The sequence below is a fragment of the Mercenaria mercenaria genome, chromosome 7 (assembly GCF_021730395.1).
Source record: "Mercenaria mercenaria strain notata chromosome 7, MADL_Memer_1, whole genome shotgun sequence".
Classification (NCBI taxonomy): domain Eukaryota; kingdom Metazoa; phylum Mollusca; class Bivalvia; order Venerida; family Veneridae; genus Mercenaria; species Mercenaria mercenaria.
In genome coordinates this window covers 44,646,683-44,668,624 of record NC_069367.1, presented here as the reverse complement: position 1 = coordinate 44,668,624, position 21,942 = coordinate 44,646,683, and the positions used below count along the sequence as shown (strand labels likewise).

Genomic DNA, 21,942 nt, shown 5'->3' with positions numbered 1-21,942 from the left:
CTATTTAATACTGAAATGTACTATTATATAACCCTGAAAAAAACTCCAAACAAACAAAAAACAGATAGATTTCTAAATCTTGTAAATCTGTGTTTGGTAGAGTAAGGAAAACAGGAAGTACAAGCAAAGAAGTATGTACAACAGAAAAATAGACATGTTATGCTATTACATACTTCAAAATCCTCGCTTCAACCATCCTTACCCCAAGGGGATAGGTGCCCCTGCCATAGCATAGAATTGTCAAAATATTCCATTCTGACCAGTCACCTGACTCTTGGGGAAAGAGTGGCCGAATGGTTAAGGCTGCTGACTTCAAATCACTTGCCCCTCACTGCTGTAGGTTTCAGCCTCACTTGGGGCATTGAATTCTTTGTGAGGAAGCCATCCAGCTGGCTTACAGAAGGTTGATGGTTCTACTCAGGTGCCCACCTGTGATGAAACAATGCGCGGAGGGACGCTGGTCGTCTTTCTCCACCATCAAAGCTGGAAAGTCGCCAAATGACCTATAATTGTGTCAGTGCGATGTTAAACCAAACAAAAACAAAACAAAACTTGGGAAAGAGCTTTACAAATTCTGAAGATATTACAGTTTAGTATATGACTGTGTATGTATTATATTTATTTGAGAATAGAACCTTTTAAATGAATGTAAATGAAACATCTCTGTTGGAGTTTGTACTGTGTAGGCAGTTCTGTTCTCATTCAGATTCTATGTATTGCTTAAACTTAGAACAATTTTGTTACATTGATTTGAGTAAATGTTCAATCCTGACATATTGTATTTATTTACCATCAATTGGACAATGATCAAACATATATTTTATGAATTCAAGATATGTAAAAGAAGAACAAAAGTGCTAAATTCAAAGAGTCCCGCATCAACAAAGACTCCACAGAAAGGATACAAGCACATAGAATTTATACCACTACAGTGTGTGAAACGTGTGCTAGACATTGTGGAAACAGAAAACTGTAAAGATGCGTTTGGACTAATTGTGAAAAATAGTGGTGAAATGAAGGAGAAGTTGTTCACATTCATGTTGGATACAGAGGAGATGGACAAAAATAACTTTATTACCCAGGTGTCAAAGTCTATAGCAAATACTCTGTGTAGGACAGACCATGTAAGTTTGCTTTTGTTTTTATTTTTGTTCAAGTTTGTGAATTCACTTTACTATTTTGGATCAGGGACCTCTGTGGCTGAAAAGTTGGGTTACTTTGAACCACTTTCTCTGTGGGTTTGAGCCTTGTCAGGAAGCTGTCCAGCTGGCCTGAAGAAGGTTAATGCCAGGCACTAGCCCTAACAGTAATGGCAACTAGAGTTCCTCCACCAGTAGAACTGGAGTGTTGTGTTTGTGTGGCTTAAACCCAACAAAAAACAGTTCATAGTGATTTCTTTGTTGATCCATAGGAAATAGGTTCAGAGCCATGTAACATTTAGCCAAAGTCGTTACACCTGAAATAGCTTCTTCTATGTTAAAGGATTGGTGTTTGTTACTTGTTGACAGTGAGTAATATTTAGAAGATTCTGCCTGAAAGCTAAAATAGTCTACAGTAGAAGACAAAAAGACTACCATGTGATCATCAGTGACTTTTGGCACAGAAAGATCATATTCCTTGACATGGTTTTAAGCAAATATTGTGAGCTGTGATGATGTTGAAGTGCTGATATCATTTTATTTCTGGGTTGTGATTTATATCTTAAAGGTGGATAATCAGATTTTGACCATGTAACGGATTTGTTCGAAACTTTAGCATCTGATCATTTACACTCATTTATGTTCACTTAACACTTAATACAAATTAGATTTTCACTGGAGGTATTTTTAAAATTTCATTTTCCTATCCTGGTTGCCCAACCAAGATAGAGTTATTTTATCATAAGTATAAATTTGATAAACATACTTTGCCTAAGGAAATATATAAATATTAGACATATTGTAATATATTTGTAAAATATTTGCATTGAAAATTATGTATTTAGATGGAATTCATTAGAAACGCAAGTTTGAAAAATTATTATTACCTCCCTTTGCCTATCATGGTTGCGCAACCAAGATAGATTGGAAATAAGTGAATTCAGAAGCTACACACAGCTTTTAAACTTGCATTTTGGTTCAGATTGTTCAGTAGTTGATATGTCTATCAAATGCAAATGTAAAACTAGACATTGTATCGAAATAAAAAGAAATACATGTACCCAGCTTTTTATATACTTTCATATTAAAGGGGAGTAATTACAAAATTTTATAAAAATAATAAAATATACATTTCAAATAGGAATCTAACTCTGTGTAATCGGCCTTTTTGTTCCTTAAATAATTTTCTACCAGAATATACAAAAAGTAAAAAATGTCATTAAATGTTGTTTAAATGTGATTGACCACCTTTAAAAAAACTGAGTTTATTTAAAAGAAATGTCTTTAGATAAAACGTTAAAGAAACGGGATGAACTAAGTCGAAAATTATCTTGATTGAATTATAAACTGGAAATGTTTATTTCAGGATAGTTTAATCTTCACAGTGGAGGGGGATCAGTTACAAGTGAACACATTAGATCTGGGAAATCAGACGTTTGGCAAGGCTGCCAGCAGGTATAGTATTATGTCAAATATTTTTTCAAAAAGGTATTATCCACAGCTGATTTGATTTACACATAAGAGAGAAATCAATAAGTTCATTTAACAGTAGAGAATTTGGCTAAATTTCACTCCCTAAAATAGAAGGTAAAGGCCCTGGAAAAGCTTGTAATTTCAGTGTGATCTCTTCACTTTTGTCATCCTACAACAAAATACGTGAAAAATACTTTACTTTGCCTCTTTTAAATTGAATTTACTATTGTTTGAACATCCATTGTCATATAAAAAAAAATCGCGATCAACTTCTATAAGCTTGGCTATTTGAAATTATACAGGAAGTAGATCTTTAGTTGTCACACTTCATCTAAGTCATTTCTCTGAAACTACTAGACCAAATGTTTTCAAACTCCGTACACATCTTTGGTTTCATGAGATGACCTCACCCAGCGTGTTTCATATTCTTTGCTTACATTTTTGCAAAATTGTGCACCATTTTAACTTTGACATTTTAATCAAAAGTGGTTTCTCAGTAACTCTGGTACTGATTGCTTTCAAACAATGTCTTCAGTATAAAGAAATTACTGAGTCATGGCCCATAACTCTTGACTTCAAGTTTTCAAAATTATGATCCATTTTCAACTTTAGGTAAAGCTCTTGTATGTGAGATATTATCACGCGGAATGATTTCAAGTAGTCAAGTTTTTTTTGTCAGATTTAGATTTTCACATTATGTTAATTGACTGCCATTACATAATCTGAAATCATTATTTTTCATGAGGGAAGTGGGGGGCTAACTGTAGCAGTTACCTGTATCAAATAAAATTTAAAATAATGGACAGAAACATCTGATTTATTTGAAACCAAAGAATCCATATTTTGATGAAATACCTTACCAGTATTGTGCAGAAACCCACTAACTAGATGTCAAAGCAATTATATTGTTTCACAGTGTCTGAAATACCAACAAAATATTTTGTTAAAACCTTAGTTGTTTGTATATAAAACTTATATGTAATTTTTATGCCCCCGGCATCTACTGTTGCGGGAGGCATATAGTGATTGTCCTGTCCGTCCGTTGGTCCGTCCGTACGAGGTTAACCAAATGGGACCGTTTCGTCTAGCATCAATACCCTTACTAGAATGACTTGATACTAATGCAGATGTAACCTGTGACCATTCCTCATCTTCAGACATCACCTGATCTCAGTTTCACCTTGACCTTGACCTCATTTTGGACTCAGGTTGCTTTATATGGGCCATCTCTTGGTTAACCAAATGGGACTGTTTCGTCTAGCATCAATACCCCTTACTAGAATGACTTGATACAAATGCAGATATAACCTGTGACCATTTCTCATCTTCAGACATCACCTGACCTCAGTTTGACCTTGACCTTGAACTTGACCTCGTTTTGGACTTAGGTTGCTTTGTATCGACAAGGATGCCACTAGGGGGCATCAAGCATTTATTGAATGCAGCTCCTTGTTTTTATCTGAAATTTGTCTCTGTGATATTCAGGTTCAGTAGAAGAGTCAGCCGGGCATTTTCCTTCAACAAGACCCCACGACGAATCAAGCGTGCAGTTTCTCATGTGTTCAGTCCATTTGTGAAAGACAATCCAAGGGAGTTCACTCCTGGTAACTTACGAGGGAAAAGATTGGCCAGTAGCATTGACCTCACAGTAAGTATAACTACTATTATATTAAAATAATCTGAAAATTCTTGTTCATTATAGTAGTTCTGCATGTATGATAAACTGAAAGTACTTGTGTAAAGTTTATCTAGATAAAACAGGAAAATGTTTGATGCGTACTTGCAGAACTGCCTTATGACAATTAAATACCATGCTGTTCTGTCTGAGTAACACAAGAGTTAGCATCAAGTGGCTACTTTCTCCGAAGTTGTAAAAGTGTATTGCCATCTTTCCAAATAAAATGCAGTTTTAGTAGCAGCTTGAATTTTGTGAATTAGCTCTTACAGTCTGCTGCACGGTAAATTGGCTTAATGTGCCAACATCAAAGTTGAAACACTTAAGTTCAAGTTTTCTAACCTTTTCAGGTTTATAGGTCTACTGTTCGAATATTAGGTACACTACTGAACTCACTTGTTTGTCAACATCAACATCTGTTGCCCGATTTGGTTAAGTATTGTATACTGTTCAAGTATAATTTCAGTAACCACCTTTGATACAGAATGAAATTTCACACTCTTTTTCAGTGATAGTCTGACATTCTGTTGGTGGGTCTACGGTACCTTAGTTGTGTTGTTTTGCCTTCAAAAAAAGATGAAGTCCATTTTTTTTACTACATGATTTCTATATTGCAGGAAGACAGCATTAGTCTGGGAAACTTTTATGATGATAGCGACACACTAAGTCTTGGAGCATTCTCAATGAAAGATCCCCTTGATTGACAACACAGAGCACGGCGTTTTCTTAGAGCTAGACGTACAGCACGTGTGGTAAAATTCCGACGTATCAGTAGTATGCCCATTATTAGAGAATCTGCCGTGTAGACACATTCATCATATATAATACAGGGACTGTAATATGCTGATTTGGAGAATAAATCACTGTGTAAAAATACAAGTGTGATGTCAAGTTCAAAATGTTATACAGTTTTAAGAGAATCTGAATTGTTAAAACTGTAGCCACATGAATTCAGTTGACATATATACAGCTGCAGTGCGACTATACCGAGAAAGTGAAAGTCTGACAGAGCATTTACAAAATGATGTTGTTTATTGGAAAAACAGATCTGAAGAAACTTGCTTTATGGCAGAATAAGTCTGCAGTATGCAAGTTTTAGGAAAAATACAGTGTGTATTAAAAATGTTTGTACAATGTGATTTTTGAAAAGACAGCAGTATGTCAGTATATAACAAACTTGTTGTATCTTACATTTAGTAAATAAGAAAATGTATTGGAGTTCTTCTTGTGTTAACACATCGGACTGTTATCCTTGTTAGAATTTTTTTATCCAAAATGCTGGAAGGAAGTTCATGTAATAAGCTTAGCAAAAGAAAAAGGCTTATCTTTGGGATTAAAAGTTCTAATTGTAGTTTTAAACACAGCTGAGCTCTACATTCTCAGGTTGAGCTGTTGTGACCACCCACCATCCTATAGTCCATTAAATCAACATTTATGAAACCTTTTGGTGAAAGTTTTACAAACGGCTTGGCTGCCAGTAGAAACTGTTTAGCCTGTTTTCAAAGACACTCTACCTAGATTGAGCAGATTCAAATCTGCCGGGAAAAATGACTGCCAGGGAGCAGAGATACATTTCTCTGCGTATTTATATGAAAAAATTTTGAAACTTTCCTAAGAATCTTGTGGCACACTTCCAAAGTAATGTGGTTGACTTTTTTTTTTTTTTTAGACAAGTAGTATTGACTACCAAATTGTTCAAGTTTAGGTAAGGCTCTATTCCTCTGTATTTTATTGACTGCTAGATTTCTGTTAAAGCTGTGACACTAGATTAAGGGGTCTCGAGCCATCATGTGTCTCCTGTTGCCTTAGCTTATAAACGTTGAACAATGATACGCACTCAATATTGCTACAGCTGTTTTCTAGAATTTGTTTATGAAAACATTTGTAAATTGAAGAGCATGCTGATCTTTTCACCGCTCTTGTACATGTTATCTCCTAGTAAATGTGTTACAGCAGTTTTACTTTAAATTTCACACTTGGCTATATACACTTCTTATTCTCATGTACACGATATGTATTCCACAAAATTATTGGTGCTTTTTATTCTGCATGTGCCATTGCATTAGGATATATATACATTATTTCTATTTGTAAGCTTGTCTCATTATCAGCTTTTAGTCATTTATTTTTGTTCACTTCACCTTTATATCTATTATGGAAGTTCTATGCCCTTGAAGATTTCACTTTTTTCCTATTTTTCAGTGGTTTTCTGAAATACTAGTTTCCCGATAAACTCACTGTAATGCGTATGAACGTAAAAAATAAATTTTATTTAAGAAATAATAAGTTCCCAAGTGTGATTTATCATAGAATAACCTGTGTTTTGAGTTCTTATGTGTAAGAATATATCACAAAGGCCATAGGTCTTTGTGATATATTGTTTGGCATAAGAACGAAAAACTGTGGTTATTCTAAGATAAATCACACTTGGGGAACTTATTGTGTGAATTTTGAAACAGTGAGGTTATCACCGGTACTGAAATATATTTGTACACTGCAGAATAGGAAATCATAAATAATTAGAAATTGTTATAACAAATATGCATTTTCATATTAAATTGTAAACAATGATTAGAAATCGCTTAGAACTATCTGTTACTGTTTTGCTGCATAAAGAAACATAATTGTGATGTCTTGACTTTTGCATTTGATTTTCATGCTGCGCTAGATGTTGCATGGGCAAAAGTTTAAAATTAAAGAAGCCTAAAAGAAAAGATAAACTTTCAACAATTATCTTTCAATTATGAACACCAGATTTCACATTTTCAGTTGGATATTGCGTCTGATTTTAACACTACGAATATACGTTCTTTACGCATTCTACAGAGGATTGTAGATAAGGAGATGAATACAAGCTGGAAAATAGGCTTTAACTTGCTTTGTATTTTCAATAGAAGACATTTTTGTGGTATAGAAGATTTTGTGTTTGTTTAGAATTATAACGCCATAATTAGAATTAATTACATGAATGGTAACATTTCAAAACGGCTTGATTGTAGAACTCTTTCATTCCAGGAAGCTATCCAATTCATTTACAGAAGGTCCATGGTTCTACTTAGCTTGAAAATCACCATTTTATCTAAACATTGTCTGTGTAACTTAATTCCTGGACCCAGCAAAAGAAAAACCTTCTGTGTTTATGTTGGAGACATTACACTTATAGTTAAGCTTTGACCTACCTTACATTTAACAATGTGAAGTCAGAATTTTAAGCTGAATTATTCTAGTTTGCATCATGTTGAAATTTTACTGACTTGTTTCTTGTGTTGCATACTTCCCGTGTTCTTTACTGTCTGATTTGAAAGTCCTTACTAGATCTTCTTTTATCTGCTTTGCCTCTCTCTCCCTCCCTCCCCTCTCTCTCTCTCTCTCTCTGCTCCTGTATTTTTCCTCTTGCTATATTTATTACCTGCCTTGTTTCTATAACTTTCTACCTTATTACCTCCCTCGCATCTGTATTTTCTTGCTGCTTTAAACATTTTTAGCAAGCAAGGAAGACAAGAACGGGTAACATTTTCAAAAAAATCTCTAGACTAATTGTATGTGACCATTTCAGTAGGTGAAGAATTTTATTAAACTGAAGTTGTTGTTTTAAAGATATGATATTTTGCTAATATTGAAGCCTGAGTATATTTTTGTTTATATCATACAAAAGCAACATAATTTTACATTCTTTTAGAAATTAACAGTACTTGTGAAAATATGATAAGATCTGCTTGTCCTAAATTAAGAAAAAGTATATGTGTATTATTTTTTGTTTGATCAGGGACCATTTAGTTTCTTTACATTTCTAATGTTCTGTATGACCTGTTAGATTTAACTGTTTCTTTGAATTTGAAATTAAACACCTTTGTTGTAGAGGTTATACAGAAGCAAGGTGTTTGATAATTGGAAAAATAAGTAGAAAGTGTGTATTAAATCTTGATAGGTAGATTTGAAGTGATATTTTGTACAGTTTTACATAGAATTGTGAATATAGTACATATTGATAAGTGCATATTTTAACTGTAAGATTAAAGTGTCATTATTATCATGATTAGGAATTATAACTAGAAAAGCCAAATAAAAAAGTTAAATCCAAGTGTTCCGATTTGTTATATATTTAAAGAATGATATAGTGTGGCAGTGAGAGTTGTTTGCATTTTAACCAGGTTTTTCAAAGTTCCTGGACATGGGAAGTACAAGTGCTTGAAATTTGCTTAAGTAAATATAGCTATGAATAAGAATGATAGAACTGCTATTGTGATTGCTCACTGTCCATCTACACTTCTTTAGACGACATCTCTGAAAAGTCTTGTCAGGTAGCATCCTGGCATAATTCTCTTTACAAGTTTGTTCAGATGATTTAGATTAGCCCCTTGGATGGGCCTCCAGAGCTAAAAATAGAAGAAGAAAAAAAACTTGAAATAACTTTTTCTCATGAACCCCTTGATTCATCAAAATTGGTCAGTAGCATCATTATAAGGCCCTCTCCCAAGATTGTTCAAATACGGGCACTTGGCCTGTAAGGGGCTACTGGAGCTAAAAATAGAAAAACCTTTAAATGACATTTCTTATGAACTGATTGATGAATCATAGTTTGGTTAACTGCATCATTATCTGATCCTCTCCCAATTTTGTTCAAATGGGGAGCTTTGAACCTTTTAGGGAGCAATTAGGTGAAAAATAGAAAAACATTTAAACAACTTCTTTCTGTGAACTGCTTTATGGATTTTCATTAAATTTGGTCTGTAGCATCATTTTAAGGCCCAATTCCATTGGAAGCACTTGAACCCTTTTAGGGGTCTCTTGAGTTAAAATTAGAAATATCTTCTTACAACTTCTGATAAACAACATCAAACTTGATCCTCAGCATCATTAAAAGGTCTTCTCTGAAATTTGTTAAAATGGGGGAGCTCTGACCATTTTTGGGGCTGCTAGAGCTAAAAACAGAAATACCCTTAAATGATTTTTCTCACGAACTGCTAAATAGATGTTCATCAAATTTGTACTGTAGCATCGTTGTAAGGTCATCTTCAAATTTTTGGGCCTCCATGGCTGAGTGGTTAAGGTTGCTGACTTCGAAGCACTTGCCCCTCACTGATGTGGGTTCGAGACTCGCTAGTGGCTTTGAACTCTTCATGTGGGGAAACCATCAAGCTGGCTTATGGAAGCTTAGTGGTTCTACCCAGGTGCCCACCTATAATGAAATAATGCACAGAGGGGCACCTGGGGTCTTCCTCCATCATCGAAGCTGGGAAGTCCCCATATGACTTATAACTGTGTCGGTACAATGTTAAACCCAACAAATCAAATAATCTTGAAATTTTGTTCAAATGGTGGCGCTTTGCAAACTAATAGGGGTCGCTTGGGCTAAATTAGAAATACCTTTAAAAGACTTCTTATCACGGAAGACATGGTTTGTAATATCTTTGTAAGGTTCTCTTCCAAACTTGTTCAAATGGGGCCACCGGGCCCCTTTTACGGACCACTAGAGGCTAGAGCTAAATATAGAAATACCTTCATCTTTTCATGAACCACTGGATAAAGGCTTTAAAGAGACCTTCCGAAACACCCTAATAACAATACTATTATACGCCCGGGGCGTATTATGTGAACACCCGTCGGTCGGTTTGTTTGTTTGTTTTGGGTTTAACGCCGTTTTTCAACAGTATTTCAGTCATGTAACGGCGGGCAGTTAACCTAACCAGTGTTCCTGGATTCTGTACCAGTACAAACCTGTTCTCCGCAAGTAACTGCCAACTTCTCCACATGAATCAGAGGTGGAGGACTAATGATTTCAGACACAATGTCGTTTATCAAATAGTCACGGATTCCCGTCGGTCGGCGTCCAAAGCATGTCCGCTCTATTAAGTCGAACAGTTTACATCCGATTTTCACTAAACTTGCTGACAATGTTTGTGGGCGAAAATATCTCGACCAAGTTCGATAACCACCTAACTCGCCCCAGGCACTCTTGAATTACTCGAAAAACTGCGAATTTAGAATTGTCCGCTCTTTGAATCCGAACAGTTTTCTTCCGACGGGCGTATTTTGTGAGTCTGGCACTCTTGTTGGAATATAATCTCTTTTTCATCCTTCGGCTGCGAAGATGACCATCTCATCTCTGCGAAGCATGTCGTCTTAGTTGGTTGTTGTGTGTGCGGAGGTGGCTCACCAATCCGATTCATGCATGAAATACGCGACCGCACTCCGGACAAGACGGGCCAGTTGGTATGGTGACTGGTGCTGCTCTAGACTTTCGTAGTTGCCGTTTCTGTATAGCTTGACTGACACGGTGGTTTTCGTATGCTCTGGCTCCCTGCCTGATTTCTGAGCGCTATAACGATTTGTTTTCAGCAAGTATTGTTCGGTCCTATTTGAAACAATTTGATGGACAACTTGAGAGTCTTTAAAGCGCTTTCTTACGTGAGCCGTTCTTACGTGAGCCTTCTGCAGTTCGCCATAGAAGAGCGTGTGTCTTGCATCCTCCTTACATGACCTGCCCAACGAAGTTGTCTTTGGCGCAACATGGTGTCAATGCTGTACATGTTGGCACGATCCAGTACTTCAGTGTCGGGTATTTTATCTTGCCATGATTTTACGTAGACATATGGTATGGAAGTGATTCAACTTCTTTGCATGTCTCTGATACACTGTCCAGGTCTCACTTGCGTATAGTAGCACAACAGCCTTATAAACGCCGAGCTTTGTCTTGGTGGTGATACCCCTGCGGTACCGATATGTGTAGACGCCCAAACGCTGAGCTGGCTTTAGCTATACGTGCATTGACTACATCGTCAATGTGAACAACTCTGGATAGAGTACTCCCGAGGTAAGTGAACTTTTCCACTGGGATAAGGCGTTGGGGTTTGATGTACATCTCTAGTTCAGTGTAAGTTGTGTTTGGTGCTGGCTGAAACATAACTTCTGTCTTTTTTGCGCTAATGGTCAGGCCGAAGTTGTCACAGGCATCTGAGAACTTGTTGAGACTGTCCTGCATATTGGTCCCTGAGGTGGCATTTAGGGCACAGTCGTCAGCAAAGAGGAGTTCTCGGAGTCTGCTGTAATGGACCATTGTCTTGGACTTTAGACGACGTAAGTCGAAGACGCCTCCGTCAGTGCGGTACCTGATATCGACACCTGGATCAGAATCGGAGAATGCATCTGCAAGCATTGCAGTAATCATCATGCTGAAAAGAGTAGAGTCCAGCACGCAGCCTTGTTTGACCCCGTTTGACACCTCGAATGGAGGCCTGTATAAAACGCAAACGAATAACGCAGACAATATCGTTATGCGTGAAAGAGGTGTTTGAACAATGGATAATCAGGAAAATGATAATAATCTATAAAATAATTAATTCATTGGTTTTATGTATTAACTGAGAAATAATAATTAAAGATTCGCGGGAATTTTTAAGGGGTCAGTTTGGACATGGACTTTGTTTTCACCTCCAGCAACGTTGTATAATGTATTTCGAACGTAAAATGAATAGAAATCTAGCATTTGTTTTAAACAAGGAAACAACAAAACATGAAAATATGAATTTTAATAACACATATGTTTGAATGTACAAATATTAATCAAATGAATGTGCGGAAAATATACATAATTTCCAGTCAATGTGTTCAATAATAGATCGTATTAATTAAATAATATTTCAATGTGATTACCCACTTGATAATTTTAACATAAAATTTGTCATTAATGCGTTTTCATGAATTTAACTCATTTTATTCTACATACATATATGAAATGTTCGTCGCCAATACACAATAAGAATGGCGGACTGAAAAATATTTTGTATATAGATCTATTATACATAATTACCATACATATAATAAACAAGCAACAATTTCTATAATAAAAACAAATAACAGAGGACTTAAGTATGCTAATTATATGTTAACAGTGAATGAATATATACTGATGGTAATCAGAGTGGCATATTCATTTTAATGTGTCCTATAAATCATAAAAAGTATATGTACAATACACTTTACACCCAATAAATTGTTATTTTCATGCAGCAAGTACATAATACACCTAATTAATTGTTGCCTGCATGCAAATAATATGTACAATTTAATGCATTACATATAAATCCTAAAAATGGTGTCTTTTAATCTCCAAATCAGCAGAAACTACAATAAAAAGAAGTGCCCGAGCCGACAACAGTGCACGGGGCTTTTGCACATGTGTTATGATACCATGAGTGGCATTTATCACATTGTACCATATCTTCTACACATTCTGGAAGGTTGCAAGTACAAAAATTTTCTATAGAAACTACTTTCGTTTTCTGTTTCCTTCTCATGCTGATAGTTTTGTTTGTAAGTGGAAAGTTTATGTTAAAAACAGAAAAACTGTCCAATAAGTACTTGATTAGAAAACGGTTACTTTCAAAACAGTAAATTCAACAAAACTTTCTAATGTGATCATCAATATTCAAACCTATGACAAATATTAGAGAAAACAATTATTATCAGAGATAGGATTTAACAAGAAATTGATATATTATGTGTTCATAATGGAAAATGTGGCAGCCGGCATTATGAGCCCCGGGTCTTTTATATTTACAAGGAAACATTTTGCTTGTAAACATGAATGAAACTTACCAAACATTGTATGAAATTCAGGCTGCTCAATGACTTGTAGCCAAGAGACCATCTTAGCTAGGCTGCGGAGATTGCGGTTGACCATGCCTGCATCATGGTTCCAACGATCGAGATGATACTGCTTCGTCTGGTTACCAGGGAAAAGGTTGTGTGATCTCGGTAACACTTCAGAGACAAGGAGTGTGGCACTGAAATATATTATATATATAAATAAATATTTTTTTGCATAAGATATGCCACTACATCCTTTTACAAAAAGTACTTTGATTCTGGGTAAAAATAATACAGTTTCATAGGTGTTTAGCAGAATAACACAGAGCGTGTTTAGCAGAATAACACAGAACGTAATTATTATTTTCTTTTTAATTCAAACCATATGGAAGCCGTGTTCATTTTCAGCAGCAGCATAATCACCACCACCAATCATTATCATCCTCAACACCATCGCAACATCACCGGCAGCAGTAATATCATAAGCCCCATCAAATTATATGTAATAACTTATAAGTAATATTGCTTTAATATTGTATACAATTAATATATCAAATTACCTCGGTGATTCATTATGCAGTTTCGAACACAACCTTTCTATATCGGCTACGACAGCTGCTGCTGGTTTTGATCCTATTTGTCGTTTGCCCCGACCATAATGACCACTTCCTAAAATTAAAAAAAAAAAAAATCTCACATGGTTTCCCTATTTTGTACACTTATATTGTCATATTATATGCGTTAACGAACATACTATATATATATTGATAGGAATATATGGTAATACATGTACACTCTATCGTCTGCGTTTTCTCTATATAACTATATTGTCTGCGTTTTCTATTAACTTACATAAAACTTTTACTTACTCACTTACTTACTTACTTATATATGCACAGACTCTATCGTCTGTGTTTTCCCTATATAACTATACTGTCTGCGTTTTCTAACCTATTAAAGCGCCCTACAACCGCCAAACTGATAGGATTTATATAGTGTATGCGTTTTCCATCTCACATACATACAACGACTTACTTATATATGCACATACTCTGTCGTCTGCGTTTTCCCTATATAACTATATTGTCTGCGTTTTCTAACTTACATAAAACATTTACGTTCTCACTTACTTACTTATTTATATATGCACATTCTATCGTCTGCGTTTTCCCTATATAACTGGCTGGAGTCTTATTAGCCGAGTATGCGTTCAGCAGTCTGTTCTTTTCTTCCAGTAGGTTATCAATCGCCTCGTTGTTCTTGTCAAACCAATCTTGATGGCAGTGAGTCTTTGGACCGAGGATAGTACATGTACTACATGTTGAGTGTACTGTGTCCTTGAATTATGCTCAATCATGTTCAATGTCACCGGAGTTTAGAGTGACAGGTTCCAACTTTTCCTCCAACTCTCTGGTGCCTTGCTGTTTGACGTCAGGACCTGTAAGTTTCTGAACGTTGAAAGCGCTTTGGGGGTTTCTTGCCCTAAGGTCGCCTAGGAGGTTGGATTTTGAAGTTCACCTTGCACAGGATGAGGTGGTGGTCGGTCCAACAATCTGCGCCGCACATGGACTTTGACATACGCACATCGTGGAGGTCTCTTCGGCGGACTATGGCACAGTCGATGAGATGCCAGTGTTCTGAGCGCAGGAGCATCCTTGTGGTCTTGTTTCTGGTTGGTAGCTGGAACATGGTGTTCTTTAGAAGGAGGCCATGTTGTGCACACAGCGTCAGGAAAAGAAGTCCATTGCTGTTGCAGTTTCCAACGCCATGTTTTCCAATGACTTTGCCCCTATAGCAACTTTGATGGTGCAACTCTTCCTAGTGGTATCTGAGCGTCATAAAGGCGGTCATTTATCAGTTATGGGTAGTGGTCAGCTTGCTGTTACTCTCTTATGGTAAGCCACGTCGACTTCGATCGCATCATCGCTTCAGTCTCTCAGCATTTGCCCTCTCTTCGTGCAAAGCGTGTTTCGCGCAAAGCATTGTATCGTGACAGTTCTTTGGCTACAAGTGTTATTCACCGTTCTGGTCTATCTGTAGCATCCTTGTCCAGAAGTGTCCGGACATTCCATGCACCAAATGTGATTGGCAGATGTTTGATTGTATGTTTTCTTGTTGTATTTCGACCGCTTGGTGGGAATCCTAGCCAGTCACGGTAACCTGGCCCAGATGTGTTGAGACAGGCAATGTTTAGGACATCTTTTCTAGTCCATTCCTCATTCTGCGGATGTGAGCAGTGCGGTCCTAAAGAGGGCTGCTCAGTCACCCAAGGTGCTGCCGGGAGCTACTATTGTCTCGGTCAGTGAGCTGACGACCAATATCTTGGGCCGCCTGAGTGGAGGATCATGACTACAGCTTCCAGTGCATCCTCACCTGCTGCTTTGTCATTCGCCAGTCGCCACAGGACTTGTGAGTATGTGGTGTTGTGTGGGTGCTTGCGTGTAGAGAGAGTATTACTTACGCTGATGACTTTCTTTAAAGTGAATGAGGACTGCGCATAACCAACCTCACTCTCTAGTCTAGGTTCAACTGGATCCAGTGGTAAGACATGGTCAAGAAGGCTGTAGTTGGAACTAGATGCAGAAGTTGCCGGAGTCTAGACAGAACCGCCTACGGGACTTCACTCCGATATTTCTGTCAGGGTTGTTTCCCTTAGCCATTTACTATTCTTAGTCATCCACAAGGCAGTGGAACTATTTCACCCATAGCTGAGGGACCTGTGCATGGGCATCAGGGCGTGTTCCACTGCACTGGTGGGCGCCTGGCATGCCGCATGTCGACGGGGCGGGACCTTCTCCGTGTATACTAGTTATCCCATAACTGGAGATCTGTGGGTGGGCATCAGGGCATGTCCCACACGCCGGTGGGGCCTGGCATGCCGCACCTTTAGGGGCAGATCACCTCCAAGTTCTACGTAGTTTAGCCTGGGGCCGTAAGGTGCCCAGTTGATCCGTGCCGCGGGCGGGTACGCACTACGATAGGCTTGTTGCGGAGAGGCTATGTACTGGCGCGGGAGAGACTTACAAATTCTGCTCTCTACTACAGGGAACCTGCATGCCAGCGGTGAGAGCTGAAAAGCGAGAAGTGACAAGCACAACCCACCCCACTAATATACTAGGCGCATCACGCAACCATTTGACACAGGATAAAATACACTGTTTCCCCCTTCTCACTAATTGATACACTTGTAATGTAGACTGACTCTCCAATAAACAATGATCCTTGTTTATTGGAACCATATTGTGAAAGTCATTAGCCCCCAACTGTGCCGATGAAAACAGAAATCCATTGGCCCACTGCCAAGATCTTTTTAATAAGATCAAACAGTCAAGGTCAGGTGAGCGGCTTAGGGCCACTGTGACCCCTTGTTTTTATTAAGAGAAGAAGAGGCCCAGGCTTGTCATTGAAGGGGATCTGGTACTGGGGCAGAGGTTGATATTGTTCTTGAGGTAAAGTCATTTTCAGGAGTAGACAGGAATAGGCATAATAGGCGCTATAAACAGCATCTACTAGTCTATTGGGGGAAAAAAAAGGCGGAAAAAAACACCCTTTTTATATAACTGTATTTTTGTTTCAGAAGGAAAAGTTATGACGATCAGGGTATTCATTGGACGAAATCATTAAATCAACGCTTCAGTTCATCCAACCTAAAAAGGTACTTAGTATTACAACGTATGATTTTTTTCGCAAGACGAGCCAAATTTTTGGCATCAAAGGGGTATTACCGATCTCGTCAGGGTATTATAGGATGATACAAGTACTCGTTGTCAACTAAATAATGTCACGCATATATCAGTTATATAGTAACGTTTTTCGTTGTTTTGTTGTTGTTTTTTGGCGGTAACGCTTTTTCCAGAGATTTTTCTTACATTTTATCACAAGAATAATTAATTGCAAATTAAATACAACATTAATTTTATTAAACAACTTGTCCAATATATCATTCATTACGAGATCTGTTTATAAACGTTTCCTATTCCGAAACTGGAAAAATCAAGTCATATTACATAAATGAATTTGTAGTCTTTTATTCCTTATTTCTTACGCGACACATTGAAAACCAAATCTGTTGTTTTCATCCAAGAGTAACAGGAAATCCTCCACATCATGAAAATCCCTCCCCCCCCCCTTCCCCCCACCCCCCCCCCCCTCCCCCCAACCCCGCGGATGGGGATTTCCTAGGAAATATTCTCCCTGCTGGGGCAGATTTCCTACGAAATATTTCCTCTGCCCAGAAAATATTGCCTCAGGGTGAAGATTGCCTAGGAAATCCCATGAAAATGATCCCTTATTGCTTGTATCACTATAGTGTTTAATTTCCACAACTGTTAAGCTTTCAAATACAAAAGCTTTCGAAAGTGTCCACATTTGTGTCACTAAAGTTTTGCATGTGAGCAGGTTTCTCAGAAAGAGCTGGCTACATTGCTTTTAAACATCTAACATAGTACCTCAAAGGCCAAATATATGCAGCAGAAAAACAACATTTGAGCCGCGCCATGAGAAAACCAACATAGTGGGTTTGCGACCAGCATGGATCCAGACCAGCCTGCGCATCCGAACGGTCTGGTCAGGATCCATGCTGTTTGCTGTCAAAGCCTATTGCAATTGAGAAACCGTTAGCGAACAGCATGGATGCGCAGGCTGGTCTGGATCCATGCTGGTCGCAAACCCACTATGTTGGTTTTCTCATGGCGCGGCTCATTTACATTTACCTTGACACCACAGAATGTAAAACACAATGCTAGGTTTCTGATACAAGACAGCGATTTTTATTTACTGCCGGTAATATATGCAAACAACATTATCTATGTATAGCTCATCAGTATCCGACTTTCTGAGTTAACTTCCAGCAAACCAGTCGCCTGTTTCTTCTATTCCATATATACAGTAGCCTCTGTGTCTGCTTCCTTTATTTCATACTCGTGTATAGCTAATGTTATCGTTGACCCGTTCCTGAGTTAGCTTCGCTATGGTCGTAGACCTGTTTCTGATTCAACCCAAAAGGTTTAATTTTTTATTTACACTCTGGTATAAATACAAAAATGTTAGCTGTGTATAGCTATCATGTCCGATCATCTGAGTTAACTTCCAGTTCTTTCTCTATTTCGTACACAACTTATATATAGTTGTAGAACCGTTTCCGAGTTAGCTTCCAGCAAAACAGCCGCCTGTGTCCTCTTTTATGGTAATTAGCCGGTGTCCTCCCTATTCATAGGTATCTATGCACCTGAGAAAAAAAATCATACTTCACTTTAAGTTGATATATTTACTTCGCTGTTATTGTTTTTTCCGTAGTTATAAGCTGTTGATATCCGACCGTAAGCCAATCGGCTTCAGCGAAAAACGATAGCCATCGCCACAATTAAAGGTCCTCGAGTGTTTTTAACAATACTTCAAAATGCGTTTCCTGTAACCTTCGGTATTGACGTTTCTTTGACTATCGGTATAAACAGTAGCTGTCCGACTAAGATGTTCGAGTCTTTTGCCGGAAATAATTGTTAAAAAAGAAGCTATAGGCAATAAACTTGAAGTTGTATGAAAAGAGGTATAAGGGCCTACTTGTCTTGAGATTTTAATCATAAGTTTGCATTTTGTGTCTTATTTATATCTATTTGCATCTATTTGTTTTGTCTATTTGATATAATCGTTTGCGTTTCTTGTCATAGGAAAACCACACAAAAATGACATGTTAATTTTATTTGAGTTCTGGTTACAGTATTAGGGCTACACATTTATGTACGCTCAAGACGAGTCCGCACTAGCCAATTTAATCTCTATTTTTAAACAATTCAGTCGCAAAATGACTATTAGACTGGTTTCCTGTTTCCTGCAACTTTTTGTAAATCATCCTCAAAAAAATAACATACATATACTATAGCATTTAATTCTTAAATAAACTACATGTATTTCATTGAAACAAAGAACTATAAAATACACAGTAAAGTAAATTGTTCCCTGAGTCTATCCATCGTACACCTTCAGACCATTAAAAAGTACGAACATATCCGTAAAAAGACACAGCTAGTATTCACATTTTACACTAAAACCCGTTTAACTAGTAACAAAAAAAATCACTCGATTCATTTTTAGCTCGCCTTTCGAAGAAAAAGTAGAGCTATTGCACTCGCCCCGGTGTCGGCGTCGGCGTCGCCGTTGGTTAAAGTTTTTGATAAAGTCAAATATCTCTGTTACTATCAAAGCTATTGACTTGAAACTTAAAATAGTTATTTACTATCAAAGTCTACATCAAGAGAAACAATCCCTATAACTCTGATTTGAATTTTGACAGAAGTATGCCCCTTTTTAACTTAGAATTTTTGGTTACAGTTTTTGATAAAGTCAAATATCTCTGTTACTACATGTATCAAAGCTATTGACTTGAAACTTAAAATACTTATTTACCATCAAAGTCTACACCAGGAGAAACAATCCCCATAACTCTTATTTGAATTTTGACAGAATTATGCCCCTTTTTAACTTAGAATTTTTTTTAAAATTTTTGATAAAGTCAAATATCTCTGTTACTATTAAAGCTTTTGACTTGAAACTCAAAATAGTTTTTTACTAGCAAAGTCTACACCAAGAGACACAATTCCCATAACTTTGATTTGAACTTTGACAGAATTATGCCCTTTTTTAACTTAGAATTTTTGGTTAAAGTTTTTGATAAAGTCAAATATCTCTGTTACTATCAAAGCTTTTGACTTGAAACTTAAAATACTATTTTATCATCAAACTCTACACCAAGAGAAATAATCCCCATAACTCTTATTTGAATTTTGACAGAATTATGCCCCTTTTTAACTTAGAATTTTTGTTATTTTTTTTGATAAAGTCAAATATCTCTGTTACTATTAAAGCTTTTGACTTGAAACTCAAAATAGTTATTTACTATCAAAGTCTACACCAAGAGACACAATTCCCATAACTCTGATTTGAATTTTGATAGAGTTATGTCCCTTTTTAACTTGGATTTTTTTTACTGGCAAAGCTCTAATTCAGAGTCAAGCACTGAGAAAAGTCGAGCGCGCTGTCTTACGGACAGCTCTTGTTCTTTTCATTTTCTGTTTGAAAGGTGCCGCCTTACTGAAGATTTGTGAATACAGCTTTCAGCGTTAATTTGGCCGCAATATTGCAGAACAGACAGCCTTATGATTAAGCTATTTGTTACCCTTCGTTATTGTATGAAACACAAATTAAACTGATGAACATCTAACCTGAAAGCAAAGTCAAAAGCGTATAAAAATTTGGTGATCACTTTTTGGGGCTTTATCTTTTTGTCTGCAAAGTGTTTCATCCCAGCCATTGAAAATGCTATGTCGGTACCTAAAGATGTTTGCAAAAAGGGGACTCTTGATATTTATTACATCGCAGATCCCCTGGACTTTATACACTGATTCACTATATAAGCTTACCAGGACAACAAGACTTGGTGGGGCCTCCGTGACCGAGTGGTTAAGGTCGCTGGTTTCAAATCACTTTCCCCTGACCGATGTGGGTTCGAGCTTCACTCGGGGTGTTTAATTCTTCATGTGAGGAAGCCATCCAGCTGGCTTACGGAAGGTCGGTAGTTCTACCCAGGTACCCGCTCATAATGAAATAATGCACGGAGGGGCACCTGGGGTCTTCCTCCACCACCAAAGCTGGAAAGTCGCCATATGACCTATAATTGTGTCGGTGCGACGTTAAACCAAAAAAAACAAAAAAAACAAAAAGAACAACAACAACAAAAAAAAACAAGAAACAAAGCTTGGGCCGAAATTCTTGAGCTTTTGTCCGTAACATTGCAGGCAACGGGCTATGCTATACAGTGGCCGAAGGGTTGGATCACAAAGTAAGTTGGAACCTTTTCCTGTTCTGCGGGCAGTTTCGATGCAAGCCCTTATACGTGTTATAGTAAAATATTTCGCCTAGATGATAGTACAGATCTTAAATATATTAATGAGTATTCAAAGATAAAAAAGTCGGAATTTTATCTCCGTCGGAAATGGAAATTCACTATGCAAATAAAATGTTATTTATTGATATTTCCTTGTTGATTTATCAAAGCACAATTCCAATTTGACACAATGCAAATACATTTGTAATTGCAAAGGTAAAAATATATGAACATGCCATCTAAAGAGCGGACTTACACTCACCGATGTGGGTTCGAGACCCGCTCAGGGCGTTAAATTCTTCATGCGAGGGAAGCCATCCAACTGGCTTATGGAAGGCCGGTGGTTCTGACCAGGTGCTCGACCCTGGTGAAATAATGCTCGGATGGGCACCCGCGAGATCTTCGGGGGGGGGGGTGGGGGGGGGGCTGCACTATCAAAAGCTGGTAGGTCGCCATACTAACCTATGATTGTGTCCATATGACGTTAAACCCAACAAAATAAAAAAAAACAGAGAAGACTAAAAAAAGGTCAGTAATTAGAAATGATTGATAAAGTCAAGAACAGTATGTGGTTATTCATCATTCTTATTTCTCACTGTTATTTCCACGTTTTAACTGGATTTTGTGTTCATCCTGTTTTTAGCGTCTTTGGTCAAAAATTGAAGGTATAATTATTTCGGGGATGTGTTACGTTAATTCATAATATTGAAATAGAAGGAAGAGCAGGGATAAAAACTAGCTATTTTTATTTAGGGGCCCAGACTGTCAAAAATAAAGTTTAACATTAGGTATGTGGGCATTTTCTCCAACAATTTAGGGGTCCAGCCCAAAATCTAGGAGTCATCTGCTAATTTATATCCCTGCTGGGGTCTTCCAATCAAAAGTTTCAGAACACTTTAGCAGGGGAAAATCCCCGCCCGGTCCTTGACACCCCTTGACTTTTTGGCACGGACAAAACGTGCACAAGTTCATATACCCCGCAGTACTGCGCGCTGTTCCGTAATATACGTCGGGGCCCATTTACGATAACTCACGGATGTAGACGAAAATTTCCATATATGGCAGTCAGACAGGCGGCATAGAAAATGGGCGTGTCGATGAAGTTCACTGATTTTCTGAATGAGTATAATGTACTGTTATAAAATACATTCAAGAAATTTTAAAAGTAATGCATTGATAACGCAATA

General features: G+C 37.4%; 2 protein-coding genes across 5 annotated transcripts in view; one reads left to right on the top strand and one right to left on the bottom strand.

The window, feature by feature from the left end:
* LOC123554251 (protein ECT2-like) overlaps window positions 1–8,369 on the top strand; it is a 61,656-nt gene extending 53,287 nt beyond the window's left edge. For all 4 annotated transcript variants that reach the window (XM_045344252.2, XM_045344251.2, XM_045344250.2 and 1 more), the window contains 4 exons: window positions 834–1,124; window positions 2,506–2,594; window positions 4,098–4,260; window positions 4,905–8,369. In XM_045344252.2, the coding sequence (XP_045200187.2) occupies window positions 834–1,124; window positions 2,506–2,594; window positions 4,098–4,260; window positions 4,905–4,991 (630 nt within the window). In that variant the 3' untranslated portion in view covers window positions 4,992–8,369. The remainder of the gene's footprint in view (window positions 1–833; window positions 1,125–2,505; window positions 2,595–4,097; window positions 4,261–4,904) is intronic.
* A 4,371-nt stretch (window positions 8,370–12,740) lies between these two features.
* On the bottom strand, window positions 12,741–14,233 carry LOC128558258 (uncharacterized). The gene is made up of 3 exons (XM_053547154.1): window positions 14,186–14,233; window positions 13,437–13,582; window positions 12,741–13,073 (listed from the first exon to the last, which is right to left on the bottom strand). Exons 1-3 carry the CDS (start codon window positions 14,231–14,233, stop codon window positions 12,785–12,787), a joined length of 483 nt encoding a protein of 160 aa, XP_053403129.1. The 3' UTR covers window positions 12,741–12,784.
* Between the last annotated feature and the right edge of the window lie 7,709 nt (window positions 14,234–21,942).

Coding starts and splice junctions, on each gene's coding strand:
- LOC128558258 (XM_053547154.1), bottom strand. CDS start 14,233: ATGATTGAGCATAATTCAAGGACACAGTACACTCAACATGTAGTACAT. Junction 13,583..14,185: donor ACACTCAACATGTAGTACAT/GTACTATCCTCG, acceptor TGTACAAAATAG/GGAAACCATGTGAGATTTTT. Junction 13,074..13,436: donor CTGCATAATGAATCACCGAG/GTAATTTGATAT, acceptor AATATATTTCAG/TGCCACACTCCTTGTCTCTG.